A 15,037-nucleotide genomic window follows, 5' to 3' on the forward strand; every position below is an offset into this window, starting at 1 on the left:
AATTAAAACATCAAACCACAATGAATTAAAATCTATCAGCAGTTTTGAGAAAACCGTGGGCTGTCCGGTTTTCTGTAATTAAATTAAGGAAGGGGCTTCTAGGGATTTGCAAGAATAAAAAAAAACTCCAGCTTGTTTAGGCCTACTAAAAACTTCACCATGTTGAGGGCCTACTAAAAACTTCACCCTGTTAAGGGCCTACTACAAAACCCCTCCCTGTCTGGGCCTACTGAAATATATTAAATGGTGTACCATGATTTTAGGAGGTACAGGTAAGGAAGATGTGTTGATTTCCCTGGTTTAAATGCAAACAAATTCAATGATGGAGCTTGCTCATTTGATTACCACATGGTAAAATATAAATTACTCATTATTATGAGCATTTTTCATTTTAATATGTAAACTGTATTGTATTTTTATGTATTGTCATTACCTGTATATTGGAAATAAACCAGTACAGTACATTAACAAGATAAAGTACTCATAGATATAAATAATTCATATGATCATTTAGTAGGCCCATAATGGCGATGAAAATATTAAAATTTACTTTACAATCACTAATATATTAATATAATCACAATGAATCTATAGCAAAGTCAACACCAGTGTTATTGAATTTATAATGCAATATATTAAATTAAATTCTGATATTTAACATTAAGAGAACTTTATGTTTGTTTGAATCCCTATTTTACTATAAAAAAACTATAAATAATATTTAAAAATATCCTTGCCTATCACATAACAATAAAAAAATCATCACAAAAAAACAATAAGTCATAACAACATTAATATCATAACATGGGTAAATCAATATAAAAATTGTAATCAAACATATCATATACATAAATTAAAACTAAAAACTGGAAAAGTCTGGTCTTGCAGTGAAACTATACAATAAACTATATTAATATCTGCAATATGCTTTATCATCTACTAGGTCACAATCAAATTCATATTTCACCTTGAATAAATTATTTCCCTAGAGTAATCACACAACTATATAGGCCAGTATCTGTACATAACACTGTATAAATAGATTACCTTGGATTATATGAGCCTGGTGTCTCACCCTCCCCCTCATTTTCTTCATTTTCTAGCCTAGTATTATCCAAATCCATGTCAGACTGCTGCATACTCTCTGCATCTAATTCACTCATAATTGCTATACTTTGTGGATCTGTAACATCTGCTGGTGGGTAAAACTGGTTTGACGAAGCCGATAGATCAACGGCATTAATAATATCACCACCTCTTTTATTAACTTCCTGATCTAACCACACATTAATTACTTGTCCATCTGACAGTCTTTTTCCCGATGTTTCCTCAATATGATCCGGACTTTCTTTCCATGGCTCACCTATTACTTCCTGGTGTGTGACATTCGTTACCTTGGCAACTTCTCCAGTAGGATTTTGTCTACTATAGTGATGATAATTATTATGAATATCAGGTAAATAATTTGCATATTGTGGCGCAGCGTTGATATCTTGGTATATATTATTTTGAGAAGTGTAAACGTTGCTACACGGATTATTTATCGGTTCCGTATGGGAATAAAATTCCGGGTTTGCGTTGTATAATTGCGACTGTTGATGTACAGCTTGACTATCATTGAATGGATCTTCAGTATCACCATCAAAGTTTTTCCAATTTGTTTGAACTTCTGATTGTTGTGCGGCAAAATCAAAATCTCCATGTGCAACTGTCGGTAATTCTGAACAATTGCTATCTTGATTATCGGTTTTATTAGTGATGTTGTCGTCAGTCGCATCCGGTATAAGTTCAACGTCGTCCCTATCTGTCGAAGAGTATCTTTTCAGAACATTTCGATCTTTATTTTCCGGAGATTGTAGCTTAACTTGTAGAAAAGACATCTTATAAATGTACTAACAAACGATACAGCATCAACTGAAGAGCACAAGTTGAAATATTTACCTGCGGTTCAACCAATCTAGGGGTCACAACATCGTTGCCATATTAGTTCTTATGTCATCATAGATCCTGTCTCGTAATTTAATAATTACTGGCACACACTTCGCCTCAAGATAAGTGACGTCACCTGCTATTCTATCAGCTGTTCGCACTCCCTCTATGTCCCGATACGTCATCTTCAGCTGTTGATTTGTATAATTCAGAAATTGAAGACAACAGTATACCACCATTGTCAGGGGGATGTCGGGGGTGATTATGAGTATCGATACAAAATAATTTTATTACATACATGTGAACCAATAGTGTTGGGATAAATGTCAGGAGTGATTATTGCGGATGGTAACAATGAGTTTTATCAAATTCAAAGAATGTTAGACTTTATACTTAAAAAGATGCCAAAACCCCAGTATGCTTCTAAATAAAGACCACTATTCTGTTATTTTGTGGTCACTTTAAATCATAATATAAGGAGGTTTTTAATAACAAAGAGTTTTGCGCTTCTCCGGTCAACTAAAAAGTGATCACTAACTGTAGAAGTGAGGGGCAGAAGAGGGTAGATAGGAACTTGGTTTTATTATTAATTTTTATATACATTTTTTAACATTATTTTACATTACAATTTTCTTTTGTCTAATCTGCCAAATCTTAACAGTAACTAATAGGTGATATCTTATACACATGGGCTCATTTAATTAATTGAAGGGAATGTCATATGGAGCATATCAAATATCTATTTTTAGGTATGATGTCATTGCTAACAGCTGAAAAATTCTATGGATGATTTAGACTTCTTTATTAATCAAAATATATCATGACATATGTAACATTTATAATATCATAACATGTACAATATTATAAAATTTACAAAAGCGTCTCGCAACTTCATATATCATGATGTACAATAATAATAGTAACGAGATGAGATCAAATTTATACTACACAATAGTACACATTTTTTTCAGTATTTTCAGTATTTATGTTTTAATATTGTACAGTGGTACAGTATATTAATTTATATATACAAAAAAATTTATTTGCTTTTGGACAAGGTGTTGCCAGTGGTATATTCAGGAACAGAGCATAAAAATTGTAAAATGAATTGTGTTGAACTTATCGTAGTGTCCATTGTTTGCTTATTATATTTTGTATACAAATTTAGAGGTGGCTTAACCAGGTACCAGCCTCCCCTTGTATCTACGCTTATTCAGGGAAGAATGAATCCACTATCCAACAGAAAAAGCCTTCTTAAAGCTCTGTCTACACCATCAAACTAGTTTGACGAAAAAAGTGTGATGTGTTCATATATGGTAGTGATATGACATCATCATGTCCATATGGGCACATTTGGTCACATAAAGTGTGATAGTGTAGAAAGAACTTTACAGTATGAAGAAATATCCAAACACAATAATTATCATTTCTTTATATTAAGCAGTACTTCTCAAACATACTGTTACAGTAGTACAAAGGCAGTAAAGTCAGACAAAAGAAAAGACTATGAATTTATGAATACATAATAGAAGGACAAGCCTAGAGCAGCAGAAGCAGACAGTAGTAGTTCCCTAGTGAACTAATTAACATCTAATGTGTTAATATTACTAATCAATGACGACTGCTGAGCAAATGAGTCACGCTTTTTAGCCTAATACGATCTCGTACATACCATGAAAAACTAACTTATCCAAGGCATTTTCATTGGGTTTCCAATGGTAAATTACTGGTGTAAAAAAATGTAGTATAGTCTCTCCCAATACCGGACTTTTTGAAAATTCATTTTCACCATTAAAAACACATTCCGAATACCAGACTTTCCGGAAAACAAACATATTTGGGTAGCCCAAAGGTGTCCGGTGTTGACAGTCTACAATGATTTTGGTTATCAAAATTATTTTAAACCCCTGGACAAAGGGGTTCGGCCGCCTCGATTCGGTCCTAATGAAGTACAGTAAATGCACAAACCTGATCACATATGAAATGGACATTGGCCCATTCAAGATAACTGGTAGTAGCCTAAATTTCTTTATCTTTAATTTCAAATTAACTACTGTACTATGACAGTACTATGAACAGGAGATTAAAAAATCATTTTGCTAAAAAAAATATAATCATATTCTAAAAACTCACATATCTTGACAAAAACATGGTTCTGGTACCGATCCACATCCATCATCTGTCGACATTATATTTAAGGAAACGTTATCGTCCACAGCAGTATGCATCATCCAAGCCGGTCCGAGAGACGAACAATTGAAAAATGGTACTATATAAATTATACAGTACCTAGATGTACACTAAATCCTATATTATTATACTTTTTTCTAGGCCAATTATTATAAGTTGTATTGCTCTATATCACATATTCTTTACAGTGCCATGAAACCAGCATAATAATGTTACTTGCCGGCTCGGTTCAACTTGGTTGATTTTTGTTTCTGTTCATGCATGAATGCTTTTTTAGCATAATTATCATTTGCAAGTGTTTGTTTCATTCAATGAAAGTGATTTTTTTTATTTAAAAATTTGATGTAAATTATTATCATATATAAAATTTTAATTAAAACAATTGAAAATATTTACAAGCAAAAAAAAAAACACCAACAAAAATTATAAAAATAGTATTAATCAATTATTAATTCATTATTTATAGTTGATAAAAATTGGATGCAATATTTTTGGTTATTCAAAAATGTGAGTACATATAATTTCAAAGCTGGGGTTATAATATATTAACCCTTAACAGTGATAGCATAAAAATAATGTGCTGAAAAAAACATATCAGTATAATCACGGTAGTATGTACTGCATATTACATACTGTACTGAAACACTATTTTTAGACACTATAGAGGGCTCACTTGCAAAATCAATAATTCTCCGAAAAACGTATTTGATTGATTGCCTGTCCCAATTAAGAGTAGACATGTCAATCATAACGATTACCATCACTCCTGTGGTATCCAATTATCACAATAATTAAGGTAATATTAGCCAAAATTCATATAAAGTGTAAATAAAGTATGTGTTAAGTTAACCATATATGGTATAATCTTTATCATGCATCAGATAGAGATGGATATTTAGGAATGTAGCAAACATGGAATTCCCTTTTGGGTTGTTAACAATTTTGTGGTTTCTTTTGATCTTAAAATTGTCTATAATTGGTAATATCCTTTACAGTTAAATATATATCAAACTAGTGTACATTACTTATTTGTTTTCCAGTTATTTTCATATACCTTAAGAAGGAATTCTTAATAAACTCTGAAGATAAACAAATAAATAAACAATAAATGTATGTTGCTAATGTTGACAAATGCCTTTTTGGCTACATTACCAATTTAAATTTCTTGTCTAGGGAATCACTACCTATTGAACGCACAAGGGAAAACACAAAACACTACCACCAACCCCTATTTAGTAAAGTTGATACCACAGGAAATTTACAACAAAAATCATACTATTAATGTACTACGACACATTTGTAAAGACTACTAAAATGATGTTTGAATAAATCAATCTTTATCCAATCCTAAATATACATTAGGTCTATCGACTACAATAAACACCAACCATAGACTTGGTAAGCTTTGACTTCGCTCCAACGTGAAGGCGGGCGGGAAAGCGGGGTTCCGTAACGATGACTTGTATCCACTTAATAAATCCGGTGCACGGTCGATATTGTATAACTGATAAAGACTCTTCGTCGTTGAGACGGCCATGATTCAAGTCTAGGAGACAACAACTGGAGCGAAAAATATGATTCGACTAATGTACAGTATGACCAATCTTCCTGAATCATATTACTGCTACTAATATTTCCCATAGTTCCACGTTTTGTTGTTCCGTTAAAATATGACACGATTTTGTGACTATTACACGCTCTCTGTTCGTTGATGTCACAGCCGACTAATCACGATCAGTGAAGTCACTTCCTGTGGGAATTTCTGAATCAAACTTTTTATCACAAGATTTTTACAGATAAGGACATTTTTAGTAATTAAATTACTGTAAAAAAAATAATGGTTAATTACAATTTGTAATGATTACATATTTAAAGCATTTTTAATTGTGAAAAAAATAAGATCTATAATCTATAAAAAATGAGAAAGAAAGCAAACATTGTGAAATAACATTAAATGTATAATGTTATAGAAAATGAAAGCAATACAATAATTAATGTTTTTGCTTTCTAAACATTTATCCACTCATGTTTCATATACAAAGCAAATGCATCCATTTACACAGTTTAACGAAACATTTACTTCATAATTAGTATATTTTATATTTTTACTTCTTTCTATAATTTCTTTTTGAAAAGAAAAGTTTTTATAAAAGAAACTTTTGATACCGTACATAAATATATTTATTTAATTATTATTACATATTTCTATATTTGATGAGCATACACTGAAAGGAAGAATAAACTTTGAGGAAATTAAAGGATATGATATTAATGAACAGACCCGACTGCTGGAAATATTCGTCGCGAATTACCCAACTTAAAATATGACCATGAATCTCTTGACCTTATCTAGTAGTATGCGTACCCAACTATACAGAAGCCTTTTAATTGTGAGAAAATATTTAATAAAAACATCTGCGAAAAGAAAAACAAATGATAATTTTTTACCATTCTTGTTTATTACTATTACAGTAGTACAATTAGCACTACAAAATATTTGTGGCTGCATTTTTTAGAAGAAAATATGAAAAACACTATTAATTATTATAATTAAAAACTAGAAAATATAAAATAAATAATTTTCAGAATAGAGTCAACTTTATAAATCATTATTTTATCAAAAACATGCTCTCTTTTTAACCACAAACATTAAATAATGAAATAGTAAATAACATATGTTAATACTGAAACATTTAAACAACTAATTACTGAGTTCAATGATTCTAAAATTAAACCACTAATAATAAGAATACATATGTTTGTAGTTATTAAGTAATATCTTAAATTACTTAATCTTGTCATGCTACTTAATTATGCTAATTATTTACATAAAGTTGGTAATGAATTTTATATGAAGTCATCAAGAACAGGTGCCTGTGATCTCTAACACCATAAATGAAGAATTACTACCGTACTATACCTTAATTGAAATTGTACCTTCAGTTTATAATTGTAGCACACAAGAAAAAAAAGCTTTACCGGAAATATGACTATCCTATTAAGGGGACACCTTCAGGACCCAACATTTAAAGTGTCCCTCAGAATTAGGGTTGGCTGTGAGGTTAAAATATATATTTCAACAATTGTGTATATTTTGTGGATATATTGTGAATAGTGATATCATAAAGGAGGGGTTCAGTACTGTGATTATTTTTTTACGGCACTGAAGAAACAAATTTATAAAGTGCAATGCCAAATTTCTCAAACCTTTCATACTACAGACAATGATTTGTGGTACCAACTATAAAAACACATTTTATAAATTTAGTTTTCTGGACATGTTTTTTATTGCTCCACCCCACCCCCACCAGGAAATGTATGCTTCTGGAAAACATTGCAATAATATTATTATTAAAAGTTAAAAATTAAATTTATTTCCTTCTCAGAAAATTATCTATAAATTTCCCCTGTATTTCTAGCAGTATCCTGCTTTCAATACCTTGCCAAATGTTATTACATAATACTAAAAATTAATTTATAGTTTCCTCAAAGTAACTGTATATTTGTATCATACCACACCTTGTGCAGGATATGTCAAAACACTTCCTGGTTCAAAGGTGATATTTATTTAATAAAATACTGTACTTGACAGCTGTATTAATTATGATATATTGTTATTTTCAAACCTACAGTATTTATATTTTTATTGTGTGTAGTGTATATTTTGTGTACATCCCTCCTCTACTCCCCATTCCCCAATCCCCTCCTCCTTTCAAATCAGTGGTTCCCAACATTTTTAAATCTATGAAATGCTAGCAAACACCTCAATATTTTCCATAAGAAAGTACAAACAAATTAACACATTAAACCGAGGTTGAAAATGGCACTTGTAAAAATCTTCATCTTTTATTGAAGAAAAAGCTATTGACACAACAGATTTTTACAGACATGAAACAGCTCGTTTTTAGTCTCCATATTGTGAAGAGGGAAACAAATTGTCCCCAGTACTTTTTGGCAGAAACCTACTATTTTGTAGTACCTACCAATTTATAAATTTCAAAATATATTAGTTTATTCAACAAACAACCTCATAGAAAAGCTATGTAAAACTCAAGATACCTTTCAGTACAGAAGCAATGAAAAACAGCCAAGTCAATCAACCAAAATCAAATAACCTTATACAGTATCATAAATAGGAATATACATGTCACAGTACAAACAAAAACCTTTTGTATATTAGTTACACTACATGACATAGACAATACAACACCTCTCAATGCCGAATGTGTTTTGAAGTCCCGACAAAGTTGTTGGCTTTTACCCAAAGATAAACATAAACCACCAAACTGGGTTAAAGAATTAATGATCTGTAAATAAGTTACCAGAACCAGTGATCCAGCAAAAACATATCCGAAATATCAGTTAAAGTAATGCAATACATTTGAACCAATACAAATCTTATAGTATACTGTATTGACAATAGGAAAATCTGTTGGTATCAACAGTGGCGTAACGTTGGCCCCTGGTTTAGGACTCCAAAGTGGGCCTCCAACGGTAGAGGCCTTGGCCATTTTAAACTTTTTCACAAGATATTTTAATGCCTGTATTCTTCCTCTGGACACTGCTCAGGGGATCCCATAAGCTCCGGGCCTCTTGGGTTTAGCCAGTGAGCGCTCATAGCCGTTTATGTCACGCAGCCATTATTTATAATATTGTGCAATATTTAAAATCAAAATGCCCGTACCTCTGTTGTTTATCGTATTTAGGGATAACCAACTTTGTATTCCTAACACGCCTTTTCTAAAATCAAACTAAAAAAAATCATTCCTAAAATTATCCTAAATAAGTAAAATGTACGCAAACCTTGAAGAAGGCAGTGGTGGCGGTATTGGTCGTTTACCCTTCTTCATTTCCAATCAATGTTTAGATTGATATCAATAATATCATTTCACACCCGGCGACTTTATCAAGCAACGCACAAATTGAATATGAACTGTTTACTGGCAGATGAGAGTGTCAAATGAAACCAAGACCAAGAATATAAACACTTTATTCTCAGTAAAATGACAACATTACCAGAGTTGTAATTACAACAAAGTTATTTATTGTTATTATTACAGTACTTTCATTTTCTTCAACAGAATTTCTTTCATTATTATACTGCAGTGTCATATATTCTAAGAAATACTTTAGATGATTAGATTTAATTATTGTCAAATAAAATGTTGATAATGTGTAATAATACAGTATTTATAAAAAGCTCATGTCGTGATTGTTTCACCAATAACCTCCTGTTATTTCCTTAGTTGAAAATAACAAATTCCTCAACAGAAACTAAACTAAAACTACGTCCACACTGAGACTACAGTATGTTTGTTCCAGTGGCTGGAGGAAACTCCAAACAATGTCCAATCCATTTTCTAATTACACAAATACTGCATGCTTTGTTTTTTGGATTCTGGAAAGAGTTGTATAAACACGTTTATTCTTAACCATTACACTCATTTGTTAAAGTTTTTTTTAAAATCAGGTCACCAGACGAGGCCACGCTCAGTTTAAACGTACAGTAGATGATTATTACTAACTTGGCTATTATTTGCAACAACGATTTGATCCAAATGTAGAAATCGTCAAATTCTACGTAGTGAAAATCAGGTCTTTGGACTATGTTGTCAAAGTTTGACAGACTCGCCTAATAAATACAATCTCGACGGATTAACTCGGAGATTATTTGCAAGGGTATAGATTAGGTGCAGATGGTGGGATATACAAGCAACTGATTCATAATCAATTGCAGGTAAACATACATAATTGCTGCAACCATTAAATATAAATATGTGTGGTACGAGTTGATTAGTGCCCCAAACAAGGAAAGACTAAATAATCATTATTATGAACATTATTATACCACATTGGCTTTGAAACAAATACGGACTAGTCAAGCAAGCTACCTCCCTGAGCTGAACTCGTAAACATTTTGTTGTTATAAACTCCCTTGCCAATTACAGAAATAAAAGTCTCAAAATAGTATGTCCCAAGCTTTAAAAATAAATAACTTACTAAAACAATAGAAATATAACCATTTATTGAATTTACCAAAAATGTATTGCTAGACTAAAAAAGTAATAATTTTTTCCAAAATTTTATACTCAGCAACAAATTTGCTAAGAATAATATTTAAAAATTTCAATTCCAAATCTAGCTAGCAAATTGGTAGTTGTAATGTAAGGTGAATTTTGAGCCATGGTACTGTATACCCCTCCCTACCTAAAAATAGTCGTCATAACAGTATTATGTCGTACCCTACCTTGGTAACAACCTAGACTCCAGTGGTTTCCACTTTTTCACAGACCCATAACCAACTTTATCCAGCCCCTGTAGAGATCCGGTCTTGTAGTAGTAAGACGAAATAGTTGGGATCTCATAATCATTGCTAGGCCTAATAGTTTCATAAAAGGGTTCCTGTTTTACGTGATTTCTCAAGTCCTCAACGCTCCTTAAACTGTGTATACTTCCACCGATACTACCAAATGTACGCTGCGGTTTTAACACTTTGATTGAAACAGATGTTTTTATAGACATAGTGCATAATTTATTCCTTACTTGTTAATATACAAAATACCTACTGAATATTTTATTAAGTATTTTACAGAGATATCATCGTCACGCACTAATATGGCATTTCCTTAGTGACCGTATAAAATGACCAAGGCTAGCAGTATCGAGGGTAAAAGGGTCAATCTTGACTGAAAACCCTTCCCCTGCCTAATTATCTAAACAATTCTATCAGCTTACAACAGATGCTAATATAATTGCTTATACTAAAGATTAAAAAATAAATAAATGCTGACAAATAAATTAGATAATTTACATTTTACTGAAAAATTAAAAATAGCGCAGAAAGGAGACACTATCCTGTTTAATAATATTCTGTGCCAATAAAAAAAAATTTAAAAAATAGTACCAGAAAGAGGATACAGTAATACTAACCAGGCTGTGTTTGATCATAGAGGCATGTTGCAACGAAAGGCTTGGGGTTTATGCCAAAAAGGAAAAACCGCAACTAAACGTTTCCCAATTTTTGGTTTTCAACGAAAAACATGTTGAAAAGTTTATTTAAAGTAAGTAGGCTAATCGGCTTCATTTTATCCAAGCAAGATGGCAGAAAAAAGTAATAATTACCAGTAAGATTTAAATAGACTACACTAATTCCATTTCTAATTTCCATCAAGGTGAAACACATTGTGATGTTAATGATTGTTTTTAATTAGTCATCAATGTAAACAGTAAGTCGTTTTGGCTGGCTTCAATAAACACCGGTAACAGAATAATTTCAATTTGTAAAGTTTAATTCGATATTGAAATCAAATTTGCTAATAAATATCATCTATTAAAGTTCATTTGAGAATAAAATAACTTTTAAGACAATATTATGTATCAAAACAAATTTTTTTTCTATTACATGTTCATTTCTTTTGGGATATTGCACGGTTGTACTAGTAGAAACATTTTTGGAATAATAAAGAAAAAAAAAACACAAACAAACCATATTTTGGCATAAATACTTCTCTGAGAGGTCCCTACAAATTGAACACCCTACTATTCACAAATGGTATAGTCCACTGTCAACACTGCCCTCTAGTGGCCAGCACAATTAATTTTTTTTAAAGGAATCACTGTATAGGGAAGTTTTCAATTTTAGACATTTCCCTGTATATCCTTCATTGTATAACTACCATAGAAGTAAAATACTAAGCATACCACCAAGTAAATCAGCTAGTTACAATTACAGTAAAACCCCTTGGCAGATGCACAGATAAGGTTACAATCATTAACTTCATTAACAGTTATTTGATTATAGACCAAGACACAATACAAAGACATTCAGCCTGTGTGTGACGGTATGACTGAATTACAATCATTGTGACATAGTTTCTGCCATCATTTTCTACCGAATTGAAAAATCAAATCAATGACAGAAAATGGGAATGCGATGTTATGTCTGGGGGCATTTGTTAAATTATGTGTGAAATGAGACATAATATTAACTGGTGGGTGAATGCTCTTTGGGAAATCTATTTAGCTGCTGTAATGGCATGCTTGCCTTCGATTCTTAAAGCACACTGTATGTTTAATTGTGACTGTGATCTAGTGTACTGAACCTATTTCACATTTAATTACTTCTTTATACTAATAATAATAGATTTATATAGCACAAATAAACAATGTCTCTATGCGTTCAACAATAAAGAGAAAGAGTGGAAACCAAAAAGGAAGAGAACAAAAAGACAAAAACACCAAGCTAGCACCCAAACAGGAGTATGCGTTTACACCATCACCGCTAACTGGGTATCGGTGTGTAAGTATCCCAGTTAGCATCGGTTAAGTCTTGATCTTTTCAAGGTGACATCTTCAGTACATACTGTAAATAATTATCTCAGAGGGCACAGTAAGATCAGACAACGATCAGCACAAACCAATGGCTTCATGTTCTATCCAAAGGACGAAGCAATGAGAGTAAAGTGTCTAGCTTAGAAACAAGCAATATGGCACAGACAGGTCTCAAACCAATCCTACATATTTTAAAAATTGGTACAGTAAGTAAAGTTGCTGATAAGGAGTGAAGGATCAACATTTAATTTGGCCCTTATTTCAGAATTTTGCAATTAACTAAATAATTACTAACTAATAAATGTATCATATGAATATATAGGACATCTGACATAAATATTAATGGTGCACTGATTTAAAACATATCTGTTTGTAATTCACTATAAAACAATGGATAGTATAAAGCGTAACACCCTTTACTTCCGTTCATTAATCCTAAAGGAATCTAAATCAGGATGCTGTATGTAGGCATTCAAACTATGGCACGCTACAAAATAAACTATCAAACAATGTGTGTATAATAAACTACAAGGACTGTGTATGATGGAATGCGATTGTCTTTATGGCATTCAAATTTAGTTGTTTTTTTTCTTCAATGACAAATAGACAAAGAAGGGACCTATAAAACTGTGATAATCAGATCAGCATTTAACCTACAAAATTAAGTTATAGTACATAACATCAATGATATTAGGACTGTGTTGACAACACATGGGTATGTGTCATATCATTGAAGTCGTAGGTGGAATAAAGCTCTGTCTACACCATCAAACTAAAAACTGTGCCCAGTAGGGATATGCTCAAATATGGTAGTGACATCATCATGTCCATGTACTGTATGGTTACATTTAAAGTTTGATAGTGTAGACAGAGCTTAACACATTAATGTATAAAGGAAATGATGATGCGGACACAAAAAACATGGAAAGAACAAGACAGACACTGACACATGGCCAGCGCAAAAATCGAAATAGCAATATCATGAACTCAAAATAAACTTGCAAATATACCTATGACGAAATGCCAAATACTGCACTACAGTATACTATTGAAAGTCTCTGCTTCAGTAAAAATATTATTATAAAATCAAAATATATTTTATCTCTAAAATCTATAAAATAACAAGGAAATACACATGTGCCATATAATATTTAATTTAAAAATCCATGTTTACAGAATTATTGAATAGAAGATTTTAAGTCAAATAGGAAAATACAAAGAACAATATAAAGTATGGGTACCTGGTAATCTGGTGTATTGTTAAGTTTGAATCAGCTGACCTAAAGAAACACAAGTTAATACTGAAGCATACAGAGAAAATCTGCAATACAATACTGTCGTTCAAAAGCATTAAAAAAAGAAAAACTTTAAACAGGAAACTAACAAATAACTTTATTTGATTTTAAACAAAAGTAAACAAAGCCAAAACTTCTTTTAAGCAGCTGTTTTCCAAATTAATATTTTGTCGAACAATTTACTTTGATAGTTAAATAATTTTCAATCCAAAGAATGTGGATATAGTATAACCAGATTTTCCACAAAAAAAAAGAACAAATTCAACGTTTAGAATATGATAATTGATGTAAAGCCAAATGCGGCAAATGCTTTAGGCCAATCCTATACCAACATAATTTTAGACCACCACCACCTCGCAAGCTGTTCCACATGAGTTGGGAGACAACAGTGATGTAGCCAATAAAGTAGCCAATAAAGTGGCGTGATTGTCGCAAGAAAGGCAACAATCCCCTGTGCAGCCCACATCAAAGACCTCTGTGAAAAAGTTTAGGTTTAGACCTTACCAACCGTACTGGTGGCTACGGCCCTGGACAAGGTTAAACATGCAGGTTTGGACCCAATTCTGAAGCTCAACCCTGGCTCCAAACCTAAGTCTACATGGGGTGTAATTACTGTACAGTACTGTACTGTATGATTATGTACTGTAATTGTAACCTAATCTTTTATAAAATAAGTTTCTTAATGATATGGAAAGGAAGATATCTACTTAGTAAAATCTAAAAACTCCCAATACTTATTACATAAAATTCAAAATATTTTATCTAAAAAAAGGATAATACAGTAATGGGTCTTTTAAGTATAGTACTTAATTGGAAGCCAACAAATATGAAATACTATAATGTAACATAATAGTACAAACACCTGGAGAGATGCTCTAATATTGTATTACACTGTGTCGTACTGTTTTCCAATAGTCCATTCAACTAACATCAATGTTAGGAATTTGTTGATAATAACAAACAATGTAAAAATAATATTTCTCCCATATGGGACAATGGTAAATGTACTTGTTTGTACTAATGTAGCAGGTACAATAAAAACTTTGTACTATTATGTGATAAAAACAACAAATGAAACACAAAATGAAATGTAGAAATAGAATGATTATCAGCATCAGCATTCTGAATAAGATAAGTATTTATTTTCTGTTGTCTTTTTTTGCATTTATCTACAGTACTGTGTGTACTTAATTCGAAGATAGGTATACAATGCAAAAACTTTTATATATTGTACAGTGTAACCGTCTTTGAAACCCAAACAACAGTTACTTATCTCAGATTTTCGCCGAAAC

General features: G+C 31.7%; 1 protein-coding gene across 4 annotated transcripts in view; it reads right to left on the reverse strand.

Moving 5' to 3' along the window:
• The window catches only part of LOC144852537 (uncharacterized), a 35,786-nt gene that overhangs the window by 16,434 nt on the left and 4,315 nt on the right, over positions 1-15,037 (reverse strand). Inside the window, exon 1 of one of the 4 annotated variants that reach the window (XR_013614302.1) lies at positions 1,048-2,213. The exons of 1 other annotated variant lie outside the window; for it this stretch is intronic. Coding sequence is in view for 2 of the 3 variants with exons in the window: in XM_078710411.1 (XP_078566537.1) it covers positions 1,048-1,880 (833 nt within the window). In the remaining variant the exon portion in view is untranslated. Of the gene's footprint in view, positions 1-1,047; positions 2,214-8,922; positions 9,048-15,037 lie in introns of those variants that run through there. 2 more of the 4 variants (XM_078710412.1, XM_078710411.1) reach the window with 2 other exon arrangements.

This window comes from Antedon bifida, chromosome 9 (genome assembly GCF_963402885.1).
Source record: "Antedon bifida chromosome 9, ecAntBifi1.1, whole genome shotgun sequence".
Taxonomy (NCBI): Eukaryota; Metazoa; Echinodermata; class Crinoidea; order Comatulida; family Antedonidae; genus Antedon; species Antedon bifida.